The sequence below is a fragment of the Aulonocara sp. 'chitande type north' Nkhata Bay genome, linkage group LG13 (genome assembly GCF_057382095.1).
Source record: "Aulonocara sp. 'chitande type north' Nkhata Bay isolate Kocher_YH1m ecotype deep benthic linkage group LG13, A_spYH_male_GT1.1, whole genome shotgun sequence".
NCBI classification, from domain to species: domain Eukaryota; kingdom Metazoa; phylum Chordata; class Actinopteri; order Cichliformes; family Cichlidae; genus Aulonocara; species Aulonocara sp. 'chitande type north' Nkhata Bay.
In genome coordinates this window covers 7785905-7809251 of record NC_141356.1, presented here as the reverse complement: position 1 = coordinate 7809251, position 23347 = coordinate 7785905, and the positions used below count along the sequence as shown (strand labels likewise).

Here is a 23347-nt window from a genome sequence, read left to right as displayed (position 1 = left end):
CGTTTCTTTATCTAATGCAAATTCTGTTTGGAAATAGATTTTTATCTGCTCATCTGCAGGGTTCACACGAGTGTGTCAGTGTGTGTTTGTGTGAGTGAGAAAGGTTCGCCAAGGGGCTTCTAATTCTGCAGTACGGAGGTCTGCGATGAACCACAGGAGGAGGAATCCCTACAGCACAGCTCCCCATGACCAATAAGGAGGGACACCACCCAGCCACATGGGCAAGGCCTCCCCCAAAATAACCTGCCACTATTGCACTGACAAATGTTGCTACTTTTACTGGTGACAGGTTACCGTAGCTGCCCGGCTCCACATTTTCCTGTAAACTTCAAGGTTAATTCTCAGCAAGAAAAGAGGGAAGGCCGAGCAGCTGCCGGTGTCTGAGATTTTCCTGGGTGGCAGGAGCCTGAAGACTGGAATCGGCCCCCTTTCAGCACAGGTGCACTCTGAGGATTTACTAGTCCTTCCACAGGGGCCAGCTGGGTTTATTCTGAAGGTAAAAACACACCAGCCCCTAATTTAATTGTTCATGCATCTCGTTGACGTCTGTTGGCATCAGCCTCAGATGCTGTGTATAGCCTCAGAAACACTGACACTGAGCCTCAGACAAGCTTTAATCTGTTTCTGTTTGGACCATACGTTCCTGTTTAATTCAATGAGCTTAACCTGTGTGGACTGTTGTGTTTAGTCAAGGGGTCTGTTCATGTGTGTCATCTCACTCAGCAGTGCCACACTTATGATAATTATAGTAGTGTTTGTGTAACTTGATTAATGATCAAACTTATGATAGCAAGAGCCCACAGGTGCATTGCTGCTGCTTTTCTTTTCTTTTTTTCTTTTTGTTGATTTCCCTTCAGTAAACTGACCCCTCGCTATTATTAGATATGACTTGGTAGGCTTGGAGCCTGTTTGCAAAGGATAAATGTACACAACAGCTGCAGCTTCAGGTCTGTTGGAAGGGCATCGCTGTCTCTCCTAATTGCACTGATTTGAGTGTCAGTGGCATATGTGTACCCTATCTCATGTCTGCATTCAATAACTTGCTCATGCATGGTGTCAGAAAGCGCTGCAAAATCTAAACCTCATAAAAATGTTGATCTGAGGTGGTCAGGGGGGTAAAAAAGCCTGCCTGTGTCTCTCAGATCTGGTGACAGCACATGAACCTGATACCCTGTCGAGGCTGAATTTAGGCTAAAATAAAAAGCTATTTTTATTACATATCTCTGCTTTTAACCCCGGGCTCTGCATTCATGTTCTGACTGCGTGCCAAATATTTCACAAGGCATTGTTCAAACAAAACTGCAGTAGCGAGAGTTAAAGCTCAGATAATTATCACTGTATAGTTTTTACTGACTCCTTAACACACGACGCAGACAAAAAGCATTGAAACAAGACATCAGCTTCTGAACATAAAGATCTGATAAACCTGTCAGAGACCTAAAGAACCATGAATGATTTCTCAGATTTACTGTTCACTCGCTGGGAATCCAGTTAGTTTCTTGATAAACTGTTAACTCAGTGTCATTAATTAGTGGAAATAGTGATAGCTATTGAATTTTCTATCTAACAAAAGTCAAAAGAGAAACAGTTAATTTTCATGTTTTGGCATCTTTTGATTGAGATAGAATAGAATAAAATAAAACTGTAAATCAAGGATATACATGTCATATATACTGTTTATTAAACATGGCCAAAGTTACTGAAATAAGTAATCATCATGAGTCCAAACACTCAAGCTTCCAATTGCTTTAAAAGCATTCAGTTTCAGATAGTGGCCAGAGTGCCTGAGATAACCATAAGAATATACTCCTCTCTGACGTCATACTGAGTCACTTGTAGAAAAACAGAGGGTGATGAGGGGCAGCGAATCAGAAAGTTGGATTAAATAAAGAAGGACGGGAGTGAAAATGCCTTGTTTCAAACAGAAGGTGAATTGAGGCGCTATACCGAGGCGCCTTATAAGATCAATGACATGTGAAAAATCCCAAGCTACTCCATTAGTGTCCAAGAATTAAAATATGGAGGAAATGAGCCACTATAATATATGTTTGTCGCAGATTTTAATCAGGACTGGATTTGTTTGTACATAAGGAGTTATTCTGACAACTGAGTGCTGATTGTCAAGCAGCAACTTTTCTAAATGCTTGAAGTCAGCAAATTGATGTTTTGCATTAGTTTGTCCTCAGGAGTTAGATTTCCATCCACAGCTGTTTAAATATTTTCAATCTCAGATCACACAGGATGTGTGATCACACCACTGACTGCATTAGGATAGAAGCTGATCACGTCAAAATGTATTTGTTTGTGACATTTCACTCTGCTGACATTCACTGATTTACATTCATGTGGATCAGCTACACACAAGTGTGCAGGGTGTCTTGTTTCTTTCACGTTTGTTAATGACTTATTTAAGAGGAGGGGGCAGGAAATTATTCTATAAACCTGCAGAGGATCACATTAAGCCCGAAAGCCTACATGAATGTTTTTACTTTCATACTTTTTAAATTAAATCTTGTGTTTATTTTAGCAACATGCAAGAGAACAGCATTGACCAGCCACCGTCGCTGTCTCAGCTCTTAAGGGAGAGTTACCTGGCAGAAGCCACAGCCCAGCAGCGCCACAGCGAGATGAGCCGCTCAGACGCTTCGTCCTCTCGCATTCAGATCTACGGGTCACTCAAAGGCAAGGCGGAGGACACTATTGGCCACAGTGACCCCCAGTTTCCAGACCTTTCAGCCTTCCTCAGCCAGGAGGAACTGGATAAGAGCGTGAACCTGGCCCGCCAGGCCATCGGACACGAGCCTCGTGAGGAGAGGGCAGAGGTCAAAGCCTCTGTCACGCCATCTACCCCGTCCAGAATCTCCTCACCTTCAGTTTCTTCATCCACACCCAGTTCTGTTCCCATCTCTAACCCCTCTAATGCTCTTTCTGCTTCCCCCTCAACTGTGCCCCTCACTCAGCCGGAAAATTTCACATCTGACAGAAAGATGCACAAAGCATCCACACGGCAGGACAATGTGATCAGGAGCAGCAGGGACTTTGGTGAAGGATTCCAAGACTATAACAGGTCAGCAAGAAATGCCCCTTACGGTGTGGAGACCCAGTCCAAGAAGGAGTTCCTCAATAAGGCAGCTGACTTCATTGAGGAGCTGTCCTCTCTGTTCAAGGCCAACAGCTCCAAACGGATACGCCCGAGAGCCTGCAAAGCCCACAGGAGCAGGATCCCAAACAAGAGCCAGAACGATGGGACAACTTATCCCCTCGTCGCTGACAACCGGGAGCGCGCAGTCATGTCCATGGAGGTGGAGAAGGAGACACCCAGCCCTCCCGTTACACACCAACCAGTTGCCCAGCTGGGTTCTGAGACAGGACATGTGGAGTTTCAGGACTGCTCGATTACTGAGGAGCACCAGTGTGACTCTGTGCTCCAGGAGGCGGAGGAAGAGCCTCAAAGCTTTGCCTTAACAGAAACTCCATATCCAGCAGAGCCTGTGTGTGAACCGCCTCGCTTCATCCAGAAACTGAAAAGCAGGGAGGTTTCTGAGGGCACCAAGGTCCGGTTGGACTGCATTGTTAGAGGACTCCCTCTGCCTGAAGTCCGGTAAGATCATAAGTCATCATTAAGTTATTCTTTGTTTTGCAGGACACAATATCTGTTTCAGACTCTACACATTTTTTTCAAATGCAGTGTTTGTAAAAGCTCAATGTGCTGTTGGTTTTCCTCAACAGAAGCATCCCAGTGGACTTTTAGCAGCACACACAAGGGTCTAATTCAGCTGAAAGATTTTGTTTGAGTAGTGAGTACATAGCATGAGAACACAAGTGATACAATGTTACTTTGTACTTCTTCTTCTTCACTACTGTTCAGCAGCAAATATCAAACTTTCTACTCCACTACATTTATTTTGCAGCATTAGGTTAGTGATTTTGCATTTGGTACATAAAAATATATCTTAAGCTTTTACTGCACAATATAATGATTTTTAAAAATGTAACCATGTTTAAGTATTGCAACAGACATTTATTACAAAGGTAAAAGTTTGGGGGGGGGGTTCTGCGGGCCTAATCCTCTTCAGCTAGCCTTCATTTATATGGAGAAAAGCTACTTTCGGCTGTTCCTTCTCCACAAGGGGTCATCATGGTGAAGGAAATACACTTTAATATGTTATTTTTTAAATATATATATTTTATTTGGTAGATAAAATAATGAATTAATGGTATGCCCATGCTTTTTAAACACTGCACACAGTTATACATATGCATACTAGAGTCCAGCACCTGATAATATTAACATTTCATACATGTATTGGCACCTATGTATGTAACAATGAAATGTCCTGATCAGCATGTATAACTCTGTATTCTTTGCTGATCAAATGCAAAAGATGAAAACGGTCTTTTCTGATGTGATTTATATATTTATTTTAAAAGACATATTTTGGTTACCTGTCGTCAGAGCCCGTCTCTAAATTACAAAGTCATTTAGGTTGTAACTCTGGATGAATGGCGCAGAGGTTTATTCGGAGATGCAGACAGAAGTGACATGTGATGACGGCCGACAGCTGATTCTGAACCATACGAGTGAGCGTTTGTGTCGATTTATGTGTCGTCGGGGGAGTAAATGATAACCGCACGAGGCATTCTCCTTTTAAGATGAGCAGTCATACAAATTATAAATCATTAAAAACTACACTGAAAATAAAAAGGCTAGAATTTAAGAACAATTTACACCTTTTACCACATTCAGTTAAAGGCCTCCTGTAACAAAAGTTTAGACATTTTTAAAGAGGCGTCATAATAATAATTGCCACATGGTGTTTTCATGGCTGTTTTGTTTGATCTGTTTTATGTGAATCGTATGTGAGCAGCTTTAACCCGCTGAGGTGTCTGACTATAGGGGGCATGGGCTTGTTAGCCCCGCTGCACATTGTTGAGCCACTACCTTATACTTGTCCAGGGAGAATGTAGCTCTCAGCCATTTTTAGACTGGGCTGGAAATGTGAGCTGCAGTCGTGTCTGATAATGGAACTGAGCTCTTGACAGAAGTGTGAAGACTTTGGTAAGATGATTTACAGTTTCTCCCGAGTGGATAATTTTATATGTTTTGTTGTGTGTGCCCCAGTGTCTCACAGATGTACATTTCTGAAGATCTGAGGTGTGTTTTAACAGTTTCTACTTACAAGTCTACTTTCTGTGTTAACACAGAGTTCATTTAATTAAGTGTGTTTTTGTCTGACGTAGCTGTTACCGTGTCTGAATTAAATGAGTCAAAATGGAGTTGTGAGGCTTATATTTTCCATCTGTTTTCAGTGGTGTGCTCTCTCTGATATGTCAGGTTGTAGCATTGTGTGCATCCTGAGTCTATGTTTAGCTTTGTGCGTATGTGGTTACGTCAGCCAGTCAGAGACCCCGGGGTTCATGAGGGAATCTCCTCTCTCGTTCTGATCTTCAGAGGGAAAATATCCCAGACAGGTGCAGAAAGCCCACAGACAAGCCACCTCCTCTGCCACTCATGCTTTCAATTTAGACTCTTACTCACTGAGAGTGACAAAGCTCTGCTCAGACAGGACACAGGCAGTACACATTCCAGCCCGTCCTGCATTCGAGAATCAGGAACATCCCTTTAGCGCTGGTTTGTGTTTTCGCCCTCTGGAAATCTTCAGCTACAGCGGCGGGGGACATCAGAGCCTGCATACTGAACAGAAAAAGCGAAGCAGATGATCCATAATCTCAGCGTAATCGCTATGATATGAATTAGGACTATGTGGTGACGCGTTTCCAGAGAGCAACACATCAGCTCCCCATTCCTCTTTGTTTATTGGCTCGATTTTATAAAGCATCAGTGCCTCATCTCCTCAAAATAGATGTACGCTGACACAGAGGCTGCTGCATATGTTGCTGGCCAGCAGGGGAAGAAGTTAGAGGAAGAAGTTATTATAGTTTTACAATGACAAAAAAATAGACTGTTGCCAAGTACAGCTCCTGTCTACTCGTGCTCTAAGAAGGCTGTGCAGTACTAGTTGTGCTGGAAGGGTTTTCTGCCATTTTTTTTAAGTTTTACATTTGTTAAAATACATTTTTTTGCTATTAATAACATAACATTTTAAACTGCAGTACTGATGATTGGCTTTAGGACTCAGACCTGCTGTAAGCTCCCTTGCATCTAAACACCTCTCTCATCAAGTCATAAACAAATTTAAAAAAAAAATCATATTTGGTTGCGTTTCATTATTTTAACTCGTTGACGTTAAAGTAAATGATGCTAACTGTTTTGTGCTCCTTGTCATGACAACATCAGCAGTGAATAGAAACAGGGTTTGAAGTGGCACGGCAAGCTGCTGCTTCTTCTCTTACAGGGAAAAGGATTGGGCATGCTCGTCAAAACATTTCCCTCCAGGCCTGCGCAACTCTGCTGAATGCTACCGAGCCAGAAACACAACTAGGGAAGTGGGAAAGAGGCCAGGCTGGTAGAAACAGTGTCAGCAGGTTAATAAAAAAGAAATCAAACTAAACTGCGTTTAAAACAAAAATGAACATGACTATAATGGAAACAGATGTTTTTACTTCTACTAGAAAAAAAATCAAGTTAAAGAAAAATCTGAATAAACAGAGAAACGCACCAAATTTAAAGCTCGCTGGGATTGTCCTGTAATGATTGGCTTTGTTGGCAAAAAAGAAACAAAAGAAAACTGTCACGGAGATGGAAGAAACTCACCGCTGATCAGTTTACCTTGTTTGTCTTCGATAGGTGGTTCTGTGAGGGAAAGGAGCTGGAGAACAGCCCTGACATTCAAATCATCACCAGTGGTGAGCAGCACTCTCTGATTATTGCAGAGGCATTCGAGGAGGATACCGGGCGCTACTCGTGCTTTGCGTCTAACTGCTACGGTACCGACTCCACGTCAGCTGAGATCTACGTAGAAGGTGATCGCTTCTTTCCTCCTTTTTGACACCTTAATATACCGCACTTCAACTTCTTTATTGATACACACCTTCCTGTTCAATGTCACAGGTGCCTCATCTTCCGATTCTGATGTGGAACCGCACTTTGAACATGTAGCCCAGTGAGTTCCTGCCCCGTTGTCGTTATCGTCACCCACCAACAAGAGTTATCAACACTAAACGAAACAAACACTTCTTTCTTTTGTGATTTTTAAAGGCTGCAGAGAAACCAACCAAAGTCATCCCCATCTTTACCGTCATCTGTAAATGAAACCTTCCCTCCAGAGGAGGAGGAGAGCGTGTCATCCCAGACTGCAGCGGCCCCCGAGGAACAACCAGAGGAGCAGCTCTCGCCTCCAGTGGCTGCTCAAACAGCATCTGAACCTCTTCTACCAATCCGGACATCTGCTGCTATACTTCCAGTCTCAGAGTTATCAGAAGAATCTGTGGCATCAGCAGCACATCCTGCTCAGGAGGAAACATCTGTGCTGTCTGTGCAGGTGTTTCCTGTTTCAACAGGTGATTCAGAACTTAGAGAAGCCCAAGGGGCGTCAGCATCTGTCCCAGTCATATCTACTCCACAGCTGCAACACACGGCTTCAACAACAGCTACGTCACAGCCTTTAAACTCTGTAGTGCCTGTCCTGTCACCTCCAGCACAAACACCCCAGGCTGAGGTAGAATACCTCAAAGGTTTTCCTTTCACTACATATTCTTTATTTTAGTTTAAGTTTATATAATTTGATCCATCCCCCCCTTTTTTTGGACTTTTTTTCCATCTTCAGAGTCCAACTCCCAACCACAGCTCTCCACAAGGATTAAACGGGCAACCCATTATGGCTGCCCCTGTCTTCACGAAGGTAACTTTTCTCTCAGAACGAGGCTGCTCTGTACAATACTGCTTGTTAAGGGATTTAACTTGAAGCTGGTTTTGTTCCATCAGAGCCTACAGGACCTCATTGCATCAGAAGGCCAGCTGGTGGTGCTAGAGTGTCGTGTGAAAGGGGTGCCGTCACCTCGAGTGGACTGGTACAGAGAAGGAAAAATCATGGAGGACTCGCCTGATTTCAGGATCCTGCAGAAAAGTAAGTTCTTTGCAAAAATCTCAAGTTTCTCCATATTTCTTTAGATTTTTCTGGGAAAATGGGAAATAGATACAGTAATTTACTGAAACATGCAAATATATATGGAAACAAACTATGTAAAGAAAAACAGAGGGGTCACTTTTTGTTCTGCTCTGTGTCAAGATGATCCCACAATATTGATTTTGAGGCTCTGGGGAGGCCGATCCATGACTGATTTTTCTAGCCAGGTGTATTTTTACTACATTGGCAGTGTGTTTAGGATTTTTGTCATGCTGAAAAATGAAGCCCATCAGAGGATTTCCAGAAGATTGCAGGGTGCATCAGGCTCTGTCGGTGCTTTTTAGCATTTGTAGTTTCATCAGTTTTGACAGGCTCTCCAACACCACTGACTGAGATACAGCTGCAAACTATGACAGAGCGTTGGTCGTGTTTTACAGATGGCTGTAGACAATCACTCTTGTACTTCAAGATGTCCTCCACATAATTTGGCAAAGATTTGACTTTCAAATTTGAATCCATCACTCCATAATACCCGTTGTCACAAATTTTCACACCAGTTCTTGTGTAATCTGGCATACCTCAGCCTGTTTCCCTTCCTTGAAAATGGATTCTTGATAATAGATGGATCAAGAGCCAAATGTATTTCTCAGGTCTTATGTCAGGACTTTCTGACTTTCCCATCCCATTCAGGAGCTTTACATAGTTGGGGTTTTTTTTTTTCAATTCTTTTATCCTCTACATGTCTAGGTTCCTCAAATTTTCAAGAACGTAATGCATACAATGCCAAGTCATTTCAAGTTTTCGACTTCTAGCTTTTTGGAAATCACTTTGTTGGTTTTAAAATTGATTACTTGCTAAGTTACATGTGGACACAAAACTGGTTCATCCCTCGAGTTAGCTACCTTTTTATGCTTGAATGATTCATAGGTCAGCGTTAAACGACTTTACAAACCTAAAAAACTGTTTTGACTTCTTCTACAAGGACTGAACTGAAAATGAATGAATACGTAGCCAATGTCCAAAGAAAAAATTGAAATACCTTCAGAAAGCCTGGAGAAGTATTGCTTAAGATTACTTACAAGAATATTACAAGAATGTCTGCCTCTTTAGAAACAAAATATAAAGAAATGAGGGGTGAGTCAAGACATTTGCACAGTACTGTATTAAAAAATTGTCCAAGGGTTAATTTCATAAGCTCCAGGTCCTAAATCTTTATATTGCATTAACAGATTTTAAAGCTCAGATTGTGTATACGTGTATACATCTCTGCATGTGGAATTCACCATCATGAGTATTTAAATATTTTGGAAATGATTGCTAATAATGAGTCTCCAAAAAATTCATTAACAATAACATGAGCTTCTCCCCCCTGGTTTCATAATGATTTTGATACTTGCTTCTATTTCAGAGCCCAGATCTCCAGCTGATTCAGGTACATATTTCATTCAGTCTGTCAAAAATACAAGTGTTGACTGCACCATAGCAGCTGCCTGCCTGTATACGATGCTGCAGTGTGTACATATTCCTCTGTTGAAGTGTTTATAGTCCTTGGCTCAAGCTCCTGCTCTTCCCCTCTACATAAGCCAGGGCTGCTTTTCCTTGAATCTGGACCATATAAGGTAGCCTCCCATCCTGTGTCAAATCACCGTTGCAGATCACTTCAAACAGCCTTAGCTGCACGTAGATTCTCACTGCTGAAACAAGAGTCATGTATCTTTCTTTTCTGCACTTAAACACTTTGAGAAATCGCTGGGGTGCAGCTATAGAATATCCGACTTGATTGCATGCCACGTTTTTTCTCTTTACCTCTAGAGGAAATATGCACTTTGGTCATTGCTGAGGTCTTTCCTGAAGATTCGGGGGTGTTCACATGTACAGCAAACAACAAGTATGGAACCGTATCTAGCAGTGCTGCACTCAGGGTCAAAGGTAACACCTCTCTTTGGCTTTAAAAGTCAACAGCTTTCACATTTCTATCCTTATTGAAATTTCTGTATGTGTGTTGCTGGTTCTCCTCAGGCAATGGCAGCAACAGCAACCATGTGAGGTCTTCAAGCAGTTTAATAGTGGAGCCAAGTCAAGTTCAAGAACTTTCCCCATCAGCTCCTGCTGTAAAACCTCAACCAGAGGTTGTTATAACCAGCAGCATTAAGCCGCACTCCAGCACCATTCGTCTTGACCCACTCGTCTCTAGCACCTTACGCCTGGACCCCTTAAACACTAGCAGCCTTCGTCTAGACCCTCACAACTCTAGCATGTTGCGTCCCGACCCCCTCCGCACCAGCCTGCTCAATCTGGAGCCCTCCAGCCTGAGCAGCAGCTCCTGCTTGAACTCTCACAGCACCAGCACCCCAAATTTAGATCCTCTCTCACACAAGGACCTTCTAGGATCCAGTGGAGCACATGGTGCCAGAAAAATTTTCTCATATCCGAAATCCTTTACTTCTCCATCTGCAGCTGAGACTTCAGCACAGCAGGAGTTGTCCAGATCTTCAGCGACATCTCCTGACATCAGTTCCAAAGTTAAGGGGACCCCAGCCCATCAGAACGGGAGCCCTGTTGTGGTTCCCTTACCTGATCCTCCACCCAACTCCTGCCTAAAGACAGGCAACCTTACAAACCACAAAGACTCACGAACCAACTCCAGAGCAGGCCGACGTGTGCACTTCAAACTGCCTGAGGATGACGAGGGTGAACAAAGTGACACATCTAGTCCCTTTGATGAAGACATCACTGAGGCATCACTCAGCAAAGGACCACCACCAGTGCTGGCTAAGCCTAAACTGTGAGTAGAGCAAAAAGAAAGCAACAACACGTTGCTGAATTTTGAAAAAGTGCGTTGTTGGCAACAGTACAACATGATGAAAAAAAACATGCGCTCAGATGGAGATTTTGTTCATTATTTACCCAAATTCGGTCAAACTTTGAAGTCTGTGTTGAAGTGTGTTTGATGGGCTGTATTATGAAATGAAGAGGTGGGTGGTTCCTCCTCCACTCGCTCAGATAGCAGCTCTAATCCTTTCAGTTCATAAATGAATGCATTCGGACTTCAAATGTGGACCTTCAGGCTTTCTAAGACAAAGGATGGCGTTTTCTATTTGTAAGTTTGCTTCTGTGCATTTATGTTGATCGGTTACTTCTAATAATGCTGTAAATCACATCCTGTTCTATGATTTAGCTTTTCTTTTTCTTCACAGGCTAAAACACAGATAAACATGACAAATAATTTATTGTGAGCCAATTTGCAGTCATTTCATGGTTACAAAAGAGGCAAACATTTTGTTTTCACTGAAAGCTCAGTGTATCTAAAGCTCGGTCTGTGTTGTTTATGGGCTGCTTGTTGGTAGTCCATAAAAGGGCAGAGTATTCTGCTGGATGCTGGATGCACTGAGCCTCTCTCGTCTTCACCATGTATAGTTTTGGTTCTTTGATTTTGTGTCTGTTTGATCAACAGGGACCCAGCTCAGCTCCAGATCCTGCACAACCAGGTCCTCATGGAGCAGCAGCAGGAGACTGAACCAGAAATGCAAACCCCCATCCAGCCTCAGTCTCACCCACCGTACCAGACCCAAATCCAGCCCGGAGTCCAGACCTCCCCTGAAGCTCCACTGTGGTCTCCAAGAATACCGCATGTGCCACCTTTACATACTACATCAGCCCTTCAGCAAACCCCCCACTCCGCACCTCCAGTGACCACCACCCCACATGCGCCAGGATCAACGTCTGCTGCAGCACTCAACACCACCTTTTCACCTTTTCTTAACACTTCCCAAGCTTCCCTTTTGAGCTCTCCTCCTTCACTTCCACAGCATATGAAATCCTCACTGGTGACCTCCCCTCCACCTGCCCCACAGCTAAACTCCGCCCCTTCTCTCAGTACAGCACCTGTAACCCAGATGAACACCATCCATGCCTCCCATATTAACCTGTCCCCTGCATCTTTTGCCAAAACTGCACCCACAGCCCAGTTTTGCTCTCCGCCTGCACCAAAGCTCAACACGGTTTCTACAGATTCGACCCCGGCCTTGCAGCAGATCACGTCCCCGGCTCCTCTTCTAAGAAGCACCCACGCCTCCCTCATGAATCTCACACCTACCTCACACTCCTTCAACTACATCCGACCTAAAGAGTTTGTAACCGCTCAGACCCTCTCACCGGTCAGGAGTCCTTCCCCAACAGAGTCACCAGTACCACTATTACACGAGCTGGCTGCTGAGCTCAACTCCTCCACGGCTAGCTCCCCTACTCTCCTCCCACCCCTCTCCCCACCACCCAGGATTTTCCCCACAAGGGTGCTCAAGTCTCCCACCAGCCCATCGTCTCTCGTATCCTCGCCTACACCGGGGTCAGTGCATAGCTTGTTCGTCCTAAGAGCCCAGTCACCCCCTCAGGCTTCTTCTCCCACCTCAAGCAGCTCCACCCCGAGTCCCATCCAAAACCCCGTCGCCTTCCTCAGCTCCGTCCTGCCATCCCTGACCCCGAGCCAGCCCACCAACTCAATGGGCCTGCCCAAGGGAGCTCCGTTAGGGTATGCCGTGTCTGACAAACGACTGCTAATGCAAATGTGACTGTCACACGTTCTGCCATGTGTTCTGTTTTTTGCCCTCTGTTTACTCAGGCTTCAAAAGAAGACACTGAAGATCCGCCCTCCGTCAGCTGAAGCCATCCGCGAGAGCAGAGAAATTATCCTCCTCGACATCGAGAAGAAGCTTCGAGTTAAAGACGACACTCCACATTTTGTACATCAGCAGGTACTAGGTGGTCTCTGTGGCTTGCCTGCCTATTTTGTACTGATGAAGTGGTGAAGAAAATAGAACGGCGCATCAGCAAAAAGATTTTTCTTAGCCCAACAGGTGAATCCGGTGGTTTCTCTCGCCTCCACTGGATCACCCGCTCATCGGTTTAAAATATTAGTATGTGATCAATAATTGCAATAGAGTTTTTAATACTTTTAAAGATCATATTTTATCGAGTATTAACCAGTGACTGTGCTGCATTCTCACATCTTGTTGATGGAGACATTTATACGAAACCTCATTTCCAAAAAAACAACAATTGTGATGCAGCGTAAAATGCAAATGTAGCTAATCCGCTGATCATTAAACCCTTTATTTAAGACGACACATCAAATGTTTAAACTTTCAAATACTGTTATACATCGTCCCTTTTTAAATGAAATAAAGGGTTTACATGATTTTTGAAGGATTACATTGTGTTTTTATTGCACAGCATTCCAGTGTTTTTGGAAATGATGAATACAGAGCAGTGCAATCATTGCCTCCCCCAGTCATTAACTGTCATTCATCTTCTGGTGTCAGTGTAGCCTAACAACCTCTGCATGCTAATAATAACAGCTTGTGCGTTATTCCATCACTCTGTGTTTGTATGTAGGGTTTGTGTGTCTTTGGTGTTCTTCATCCATCCCTGTCCTTTCATAGAAGCTGAGTAATGAGGGGAAAACAGCGAGCAGGCCCCTTGGACCAAACACTGCCGCTACTGTCATTAACTATGATGAGGTACACGGACCCGACCCAAGCACTGCTTTGCTCGAGGCTGTATGGGTTATACTTCTGTTTCAGACACAACTTAGGATACTGTCATCTACAGGAGTGCACATAAGTGGTCCGCAGATGTCAAAATAAAAGACGCGCTCCAGATAAGAAGTTGCAACGCGCGTTTGCGTACATAAGATTTTCTGAAGGAGGACAGACATTTGTTTAGAACTCTTAAAGATGTCAAAGAAGCAAGCTCCTTCAAGCAATTTTTTTTGGTTTTCCTCCACCTCCAAAGAAATGTCAGAAGGAGTCCGAACCACAAAAGAAGCACGTATTCTCGGACAAGTGGTTGCAGGAGGTGAGCTGGCTTCAAACAAATGATGAACGCACAGAGATTTGATGCAGAATATGCCGTGAAAATCCCACTCTAGCGGACAAAAACAGTGCCTTTTATATGTATGCAAACGCGCGTTGCAACTTCTTATCTGGTGCGAATCTTTTATTTTGACAGCGCATGCGCACCTGCGGCCCACTTATGTGCACCCCTGGTCATCTACTTATCTAGTTTCCTTAATATCTCTAATCCAGCATTCACGCTTATGTTAACTAATACAGCGCACAACCTGCACGAATGATGGTGATGAGAATAATAATAATAATCCAATTAAAGGGGTTCAAATTCAAAAAAGATTCAAAATATTGTTTTCCTATTTTGGAAAACTATATTTTGCAGCCTTTTCTTCATGAGTTAAAAAAATTCCTTCCTCTCAGTGTTTCCTCAGTAACACTTCTACTTTTAAAAACATACATATTACCATGAAATTTCACACACCTCATCTTCCTCTGTTCTCTGTTTTACCCTCAGTTTTTGTGATTAGGTTAGATAAGCCTTTTTATTTAGCTTAGGTGTTGTTGTTTTTTTTGTTTTTTTTAACCTGGTGCTCCCAGATGCTGCTGTGTGGTCTTTCAACAACTGGTTTAAAGTCTGCATCTTTTTTTATTATGAGGTTTGAGTTTTGAGATGCACGTTGTCTCATGTTGCCGATTACTGCAAACCTCTCTTATCTCCCTGAGTTGTGGTTTCTGTGTATCAGGTGTGCATGTTACTGTAGCCATTTATTGTCAGGCCAGTCTGTGTGAGCAAACAGGGGACACGGTCCATGCAGCAGTATGACTGTTGTAACTATATTTATGTCGTGCTTCTCCTCCACTAGGAGTATAAAGTGTCCAGTTTTGAGCAAAGGTTAATGAGCGAGATCGAGTTCCGCCTGGAGAGGACGCCGGTGGAGGAGTCAGACGACGAGGTGCAGCACGATGACGTTCCCACGGGAAAATGCATTGCACCCATATTTGATAAGAAACTAAAGAACTTCAGGGCTATGGAGGGAGTGCCTGTAACTTTCTCATGTAAAGTAGTGGGAATCCCGGCACCAAAGGTGAGAGGTCAACAGCTAGGCTATGCAAAAGCATCTCTGACTTCGACCTCAGATTTTGTCATTCACACCTGTGGCTCTCATCAGGTTTACTGGTTTAAGGATGGCAAGCAGATCCTGAAGAAGAATGTCCATTGCAAGAAGATAAGAGAGGGGGACGGGACCTGTGCTTTACACATAGAATCCACGACCAGTGACGATGATGGAAACTACACCATCATGGTAGCCAATCCACAGGTGAAACTTCTGACTTATATCCTCTTCATGTTATCAGCACCTTGTTCTAGCTGCTCGAGCTGAGCTGTGATGTGATATTTCACTGATCACCAGGGGCGAATCAGCTGCTCAGGTCATTTAATAGTCCAAACGGGACCTCCCCGAAACCGAATGACACCCATTCATGCTCAGAGGTGAGTGTGCAGGGTGAACAGGCAAATATAGACTATCCTCTCTGATAGTAATATTGGTTTGGTAGCGCTTTATAACTGTAGATCTAAGTCATTCTGTTTAGCATTTGAAAGGAACATATAAACCTTTCAGAAATATTCCTATAAAAGTAAACATAGTGTTATTGATATTCTGGGATCTATTCTTAGTGGCCATTTACAAAACCAAATGGATTCATGTGTGTGTTTCCTATAACATGCTGTGATCGCCTCCACGTTTTCAGGGTGCGAAACCGCATACAGGAAGTTGAAGGTGAACAAAGTCAGGGGCGCTTTTTTCAACCTCACTTCCTCCAGGCTCCAGGGGACATGATGGCTCATGAGGGAAGACTGTGCAGACTAGACTGTAAGGTAGGCAGGAGATCCCCGTGTGCCACTGAAGCCAGGAAGAATATTGCCTCCCCACACTGTAACACGTTTCTGTTCTCCAGGTGAGCGGCCTACCCAACCCTGAGCTCATGTGGCTGGTCAACGGGAGGCCCGTTTATCCAGACCTTTACCACAAGATGCTGGTGAGAGAGAACGGCGTCCATTCCCTGGTCATTGACCCTCTCACTCAGAAAGACGCCGGCACATACACCTGCATCGCAAGCAATAAAGCAGGGCAGAGCTCCTTCAGTCTGGAGCTGCAGGTTGTGGGTAAGGACCAAATACGATTGGGACTTTTGCTTTTTGACAATCCCAATGTGGACATTTCAATTATACATATTCGTTTTAGAAAAGGAAAGGAAGCACCCACCCCAGTTTGTGGAGAAGCTGCAGAACATGGGGATTCCTGAGGGAGCTCCAGTAAGGCTGGAATGTCGCGTTGTGGGTATGCCTCCTCCGGTCATCTTCTGGAAAAAAGACAACGAGACTATTCCCAGAACTAAAGACCGAATCAGGTTAGTAAGAACTCTGACTCCCTCAGACACGGTTTCAGAGCCGTGGCTTGATTAGAAATGAATTTAGAAGCCTGAGCGGTTAAATTTGGCAACTTTAATTCCAATGTTATACCTGCTTTCCTCTTCTCCTCCTCTCTTAATTTCCTGTCTGTATGTCCAATAAAAAGACACAGCCAAAATCCATATAACAAATTTTAAACTCTTTTGAAATTGAATCAAATTTCTCTATCATCTCTCTACCTCAGCATGACCCAGGACGCCACAGGATATGTGTGTCTCCTTATCCAGCCGACAACAAAAGACGATGCAGGCTGGTACACAGTGTCAGCAAAAAACGAGGCTGGAGTCATTTCATGCACCTGCAGACTTGATATATATGGTAAATATTCTGTACAGCTGAGTAGCTATCACTTTTATTAAGAAATCCACGGCATTTTTGGGTACGTCACTCTGTGTAGTAATGCTAGCTACCACCTTTAGCACAGTGGCATCAGAGCATCCCCGCACCCATGAAGAAAACTCCACGAACAGGAAGTCGATACGCGGCTCTGACAGGCCAGGGGCTCGACATCAAGTCAGTGTTCCCCACGTCGGACACCAGCCCCATCCTGTTCGCCAGCTCCCCACCGGAGGCCACACTGGAGAGCGAAGAACTGTGAGAGCTGGCGCAGGGGGAGGGACCCTCCAAACAGATACTGCGACCTCTCTGAGGAGAGCGATTACCTGAGCAGATTTTGTGTGATGCATTTGAAGTGACTGATTCAGATTAGGACGGCAGAGATTTATTGTGTTAAAGATGCAGCACTGATAGTGGGGGTTTGTCACCATTCCTATTTACTCAAGTTATACAACGAGTGTTTCACCTACAGAAAAAAATAACAGATTTGCAAAGTCTTAGCTCATGAGCCATCAGTGGAGTTCAGTTTCATGCGTGAAGTTTTTGAATGAATCTGATTTATTGTCAACATCATACTTGGCTATGATGGCGAGGTTGCTGAAGATCTGTTCTTAATATTTTGTCCTCTACTAAAGAGTGGTCCTGGCACCATGTATTTGTACTGCAAATCACATATATACCTGTATTGGTAGCAATAGTTTCTTTAAGACTTTACATAGAAAGTAGCTTGTATGTTTTTATTTATAGTATATATTAGCCGTTTGAATGTGCCATTTAGAGCGGTGTATTTAAATGGCTCTAGGAGGGTGGGGTGCTTCCTTCAGGTTCATCACATTTTGCATCACGTTTTTCATGTGCATGTTTGCCTACGGCTGATGAAGACTACGAAATAACTAAAGAAACACGCAGGCTCTTCTCATAGTCATTATACAGCCATGTTCAGTGCTCACCGGTGCCTTGATTTCAGGTGAGATAATCGATCTGCTTAAAAGCAAACTAAAGTTCAAGAAGTGTTTCCCAGAGGAATGAGTCTGAAAACGACTGAAAATGCGTCACTGACATATACAACAAAAGCAGCCATTACTACTGAGCATTCAAGTAAAAACAAGACTGCAGGCACACATTCAGCTAATGTAAAATTGCACATTGTAAAATAGTTTTCTCCTTCTCAGAATGAAGTTATATTTATTCAAATGGGTGACGTGTTTGCTTTGCTGGAACAGCTTCAACAGCACCTAAAAAACATCTTCTCCATTTCCTTCTCGGGTCTGTTTGATTACAGTTCATTTAAATATTTTCATCTAAGAGGGCTTTAAAATCCACTTTTATTTTTTTTTGCTTTCACGATTATGAGCCTGTTTTGACTCTGCTCTAATTGGAGTCCTATTAGCTTAAACTGATGCCAAATACAAGGCAAATGGGAAAGCTCAGAAGCCAATTAAGCATTGCTAATCAGTCCAATTATAGAGGATGAGAGTTCAAACAGGCATAAAATTATGTTCACCTTACGTGACCCAATTATACTCGCTGCCTCATCTGACCAGCTGCCAGGCCTACTTGTTAACTGGGTGCTGTGTGTGGGTGGGTGTTGTAAAGCAGTAAACAATCAAGTGTTTTGTGGGTTTTTTGTTTGTTTGTTTTTTATTCTTAGATTTTTTTTAAGCTGCATTCGTTACACTTACAGCTCATTTCGTGATGAATATTGCCGTGATGTTTTTTAAAATACGTTAAACCTGATAATTGTTACTGTCTTCATTGCACTGTAACATCAATGTGCCGAACACAGTTTTGTAAGTAACTGTCACAAAATACATTTGATAAGCACTCACATGTGTTTGAGGAGAAGTTTAGCACACAAAGCATTTCCTCTGAAAGCAAGTGTAATCTTATTTAAGCTGCTTGTTTAAGGTAAGGTGGATCCTGATGATAATGAGATTTATTAACTCAATGTAGATTAAACCTGGTCTTACACTTTCGCTTGCACTAAAGCATACGCTTTCTTCCCTAATCTCTATTTCTCCATGAGGAGATCTGGATTTTTGAGGGTGCATGATTCTCTCAGAGCAAACCAATCACTCCTCAGATGTGACATATGGCTTTTGACAGAGGGGCATGGCTGAGCCATCGGTGCTCCAACAAGCCAATCGTATGAGGGGCTGCAAAAAAAGAAAAGGGTGGAAGGCACGTAAGGGCAGGGCAACGTCGAGACGAGCCCCTCAGACAAGACAAGCAGCAGCTGGCAAACTGCATCAATCTGTAATCAATTAACCAACTGGTAGATGGGATTACATGCCTAACTGCACAGCTAACCAGTCCATCCCAAAATGACCAGACAGCATCAGCTTGTGTGCTTGACCCAATACCAGAGACCGGCATTATGCTCGGGCTCCAACAGTGATTAATCATTCATAACCTGCCTCTACACCCAAGCTTTGAGCCTGTCAATACACAGTGGCAGGAGCTGCATGTGCTTCCTGACAAAGAATGACAACAGGAAAGAAAACTCAACAAAACACAGCAGAAGCAGCAGTTAAAGAAAAAGAGTTATCATGTAAAAGAGCTGAATTGTAAACAAAAGTGAGTCCCTTTTTTTAAGAATACAATCTTATTATGTAAATTAGAGGTGTCAAACATAAGGCCCAGGGGCCAGAAGAAGCCCAGCAATGACTCCAATCAGGCCCTCTGGGCAACTTTGGAAATTGTGAAAGAGGGTGTAGATTTTTAACTTTTAACTGTATTTTCATGTTTTACTGCATTTCCTATTGATAAAGACCTCAACTGGTATTCAATAATGAACTGAAATAGTTAAGTAACAGAAAAGTTCCTGTTTTCTACTATGTACTGTAAAAATTTCTGTTTGTTAGTTGTTGTTTTTTCTCCATGGTAAAAAAAAAAAGCAAAAAGAAAATAAATACAATACAAATGAGATCTACTGTTGCACTTATTTTTCATATATTCAGACATATGAGTGATTAAATGTTTATTTAAATGTCTTTACACTGACCCACTTAAGATCACAGTGGGCTGTATGTGGCTCACAGTGTATTATACTGATGGATTATTAAAATATGGAAGTTTAATATTTGATTCCATAAGTTTTAGCTGTACTTCATCTCAAAATAGTTACCTAGAAGTACATTAAAACATGTAAGTACAGTGCAAGTGTGTAAAAGTGATGAAAACACTGCTATTTTGAAGTCAAATGACATTAAGGTGTTTCAGCAGAATAAGTCTGAGTGTCACTGGAACCTGCTGAATGACAGCGTGGGCAGATGGGAAGGACAGACAGACAAATTATTCTGTCTGTCTCATTTTCTCGGCCGACTAAACAGATCAATTATTTATATCGCATGCAGACGCAAGTACATAAAGAACATTAATGCATCCCATACACTCTCATTCATTACCACTGATAAAAAGCCTTAAAAGAGAATTATAAAAGTCTCCACATCTGAACATAAACTGCTGCCACCCCCCCCCCCCCCAAAAAAAATCCTCCACCGGTGCAGTAATCTTTACACCATCTTGCTCCATATTGTTTGAAAGTCATAATCCCCTGATGTGCTGTTAATGTCCCTCAGGTTACAGGCCTCACTTACACTCGCGCTGCCTCGGGCTAATCTCAGATTATGGTTCTCGTCGCACAGAGGCAATTACATTTTAAGTGAAAGGCTTCCTCTCGATGGCTTATGTGACTTAATAATCGCTTTATAGCCAAGAGTCCATATTTAATTTATATATAAATCGGATATGTTGTAAAGACTGAATCCTGACAGTTAAAGACAACAACGTAAAAGAAACATTAGACCTGAAAAGACTCATTTATGTACAGATTGAAAACTTCCTTTCACGCCTTTAGAGGCTGAGACATAAACTGGATTTTTATAAAATTCCTTTTGTGTTGAAGTTTTAGCTTCTAATACAAGAAATCTATTTTTGCATTTAACTTAATTAGAAGTCCAGCATTTATAGTTTATTAGTAGGTTTTACATTAGAGCTTTAGCCTCTATTAGTTCGTTTGCATCCTCAGCACTGGTGAGTGGAGCTACCAGATGGTAGACTTTTGGTCTTTGTGACACATGGCTCCGAGTGAAGCCATGGCCAGATAGCCCAGCCCAAGATAATTGAAATTTCATTAAGGTTTTGTGTGTGTGTGTGTGCCTAGGAGTGGGTGTGGGTGTTTATGAGTCTCCATGGGTGTGTTTTTCTCTATGAGCAATATTGAGGGTGAGGGTGGGGGTGGGGCAGGGGCTCCACCTGCTGCCACCTGTTCGTCTGCTTTGTCTTATAAAAGCTGCCCCGATGTCTCCAGGATCACAGACACCTTGGACTCTTCAGTCTGAGCACTCCTTGGAGTTGCAAATACTTGAGACCCCGCACACAGGGAAAGCCTTGGAAAAACAAATAAATCAAAGCTCAGAGAAGCACTGAATCTTGAAAGTAGGAACCTCTTTGATAAATCTGATTAGTTTGCGTCTTCAATCGAAAACCATGAAGGCCCGTCGACCCAGCTGCACCGACTCTGGATCTGAATCTTCAGAGCTGGACTCCAAGAGCCCGGAGAAGTACGAGACTGCTACGAGGCGCCGGATGGCTGCCAACGCCAGAGAGAGGAAGAGGATGCAGGGCTTGAACACAGCCTTTGATCGCTTACGTAAGGTGGTCCCACAGTGGGGCCAGGACAAGAAGCTGTCCAAGTATGAAACCCTGCAGATGGCCCTCAGCTACATCGTGGCCCTCAACCGGATCCTGACAGATGCCAGGAGGCACACTGGTTCTCACAGGCAGTGGCTGGACCTGCAGTTTGATTGCGTGCAGCCTGAAAACTACTCCTGCCTCATGAGGTACGACTCCGCTACCGGACAGGAGTACATCCACTCATCGCTCTCGTATCAGTTTGACGGGCACGAGGTGCACGCGTAAACTGCTCCATCGAGTAGATAATCAGTCATGTTGTTGGATGTGAATGACAATGTGAATCATTTTTCTCCAGTCTAGGAGACAGTAAATACATTTGTATTGCATTATTTTCATTTTGTATGACAATCAAAGAGTCTTCGGTTTCGGCTTGAAGCCTTTCATTTGTTTTTGCTAGGAAACCCAGCAATGTTGAGCAAGTTTTTGTTCAGAGTATAGCAATGAAACAGCTGTAGTGTCATTGCAGACCGTTAGATTGTACTGAGGATACAGGCAATGTTGTAATTTTTTTAATCGGTTATTTTGATGTGGCCCTAAAAAAGCTGTGCAATGTTTGATGGATTATGCAAAAATCACTGAGGTCTTAGATGCATAGCTGATGTCCAGATAACTAAAGTAACTATTTTCCCAAAGTGTAAATGCATGTTTGTAGATTTGAAAAAAAAGAAAAAAGTATGTTATTTTTCAACAGACTTTTTTTTATTATAGTTTTTCATCAAAAATAAAATTATTTTGTATGAAACTTTATAAGTGTTGTTTTTATTGGTACAGCTATGAGAGGTTTTCTCCCTTTTCACACAGTTTATTGCTATTCAAGTTTGCAAAATATACATATGAAAAAAAGCTAATTTCTGAGTACTTCATACCAAAACTGTGACGTTTAAAGTATAACAAAGTATGGCATTTAAATGCTTATAATGTCACTTTGCGTGAGGAATTATCACTGGGAAGAAATAATTTACAGCATGGTTTGTGTTGCACATGTCAAACTCCCTGTAAGAGCGAAGCCTCGCTCTGCAGCCTCGGTATTAAATCATCCTTTAGTTTGAAGGTCCTGTGCTTTGAGATAAGACACTTTTACATCACGGGGTGGAAAATAGCCTTTGTGATTAATTTGCATCATTTAGCAAATCAACTATCAAATTTACTTGATACATAAAGACTTTTCTTTTAAAAAAACAGTACAATCATTTAGTTTAATGTAAGCAGAGATAATCATCAGCGACTCTTACAGCCACAGGGCTACCCATCTAAATAGCCGTCATCATCATGATCATCATCATTATCATAAGCCACTGAAAAGTGATTATTACAGATATGAGTAAGTTTGAACAGTGGCACAAGCCGCAGCAGATTAAGGAAGCCTGCGTGCCAGATTCTACCACCGCTTCAGCAGGGGAGCAGAAATTAAACTCTATTGTGTGGCAGTGGGTGTGCGTAATCGCTCTGTTCAGAGCCAATGAAGCATGAACGCCCATAGCTGGCCCCAAACTCTATCCGCGTTAAGATGAAGACATCTACAGCAGTGCTTTAGCTGTAATGTCCAAACACTAACGCATTAAACTCATCTGATTACCCTGCTGTTCTTTTGTGTAGCTGTGTTTGGATTTAAGTGCTTAAGACTATAATACAAGTGGCTGGTGCTGCGAGAGGCTTGTTATAGCACAAGCAGATGATGCAAAAATTAATAAATGGAAGAGCTAAAAGTGCATAATGGAAACTATTCAGAGGCTGTAAGTGAAACTCCAATTAGACTCATTAATTCAGCCACAAGTGGTGAACAGTTGGTAACAGAGAATATACTTGACATGCAATTAATCGATAGTGACAACAATGTGCTCAGCATGGAAGTAAACTGTCTTTCAACTGCTGAATTATTCAGCCTTATTCAGCTCATGGCTGCGTGTTTATCCTTTAATAGGACATTTCCAGCAAATTAACACGCAGGACTGTGTAGAGATTCCTAC

The 23347-nt window shown here is 42.8% G+C and overlaps 2 protein-coding genes across 3 annotated transcripts; both read left to right on the top strand.

Moving 5' to 3' along the window:
* Nucleotides 1–253: 253 nt before the first annotated feature.
* On the top strand, nucleotides 254–19572 carry mypn (myopalladin). 2 transcript variants are annotated; one of them, XM_086258500.1, is made up of 21 exons: nucleotides 255–496; nucleotides 2528–3601; nucleotides 6749–6924; nucleotides 7013–7064; nucleotides 7160–7619; nucleotides 7728–7802; nucleotides 7886–8027; nucleotides 9436–9459; nucleotides 9840–9956; nucleotides 10047–10812; nucleotides 11482–12555; nucleotides 12646–12778; nucleotides 13466–13543; nucleotides 14737–14958; nucleotides 15043–15192; nucleotides 15286–15365; nucleotides 15626–15752; nucleotides 15833–16040; nucleotides 16120–16285; nucleotides 16531–16664; nucleotides 16766–19572. In XM_086258500.1, the coding sequence occupies exons 2-21, from the start codon at nucleotides 2532–2534 to the stop codon at nucleotides 16942–16944; spliced, it is 5433 nt and encodes a 1810-aa protein (XP_086114626.1). In that variant the 5' UTR covers nucleotides 255–496; nucleotides 2528–2531; the 3' UTR covers nucleotides 16945–19572. The 2 variants fall into 2 exon arrangements, with proteins under 2 accessions (XP_086114627.1, XP_086114626.1); XM_086258501.1 differs by lacking the exon at nucleotides 13466–13543 and having other exon boundaries at nucleotides 254–496.
* Nucleotides 19573–21040: 1468 nt separating this feature from the next.
* On the top strand, nucleotides 21041–22108 carry atoh7 (atonal bHLH transcription factor 7). Its single transcript, XM_086258010.1, has one exon. The coding sequence runs from the start codon at nucleotides 21174–21176 to the stop codon at nucleotides 21603–21605; it is 432 nt and encodes a 143-aa protein (XP_086114136.1). The 5' UTR covers nucleotides 21041–21173; the 3' UTR covers nucleotides 21606–22108.
* Nucleotides 22109–23347: the final 1239 nt, after the last annotated feature.

Coding starts and splice junctions, on each gene's coding strand:
- mypn (XM_086258500.1), top strand. CDS start 2,532: ATGCAAGAGAACAGCATTGACCAGCCACCGTCGCTGTCTCAGCTCTTA. Junction 13,544..14,736: donor CTGTCATTAACTATGATGAG/GTACACGGACCC, acceptor CTCCTCCACTAG/GAGTATAAAGTGTCCAGTTT. Junction 16,041..16,119: donor TCTGGAGCTGCAGGTTGTGG/GTAAGGACCAAA, acceptor TATTCGTTTTAG/AAAAGGAAAGGAAGCACCCA.
- atoh7 (XM_086258010.1), top strand. CDS start 21,174: ATGAAGGCCCGTCGACCCAGCTGCACCGACTCTGGATCTGAATCTTCA.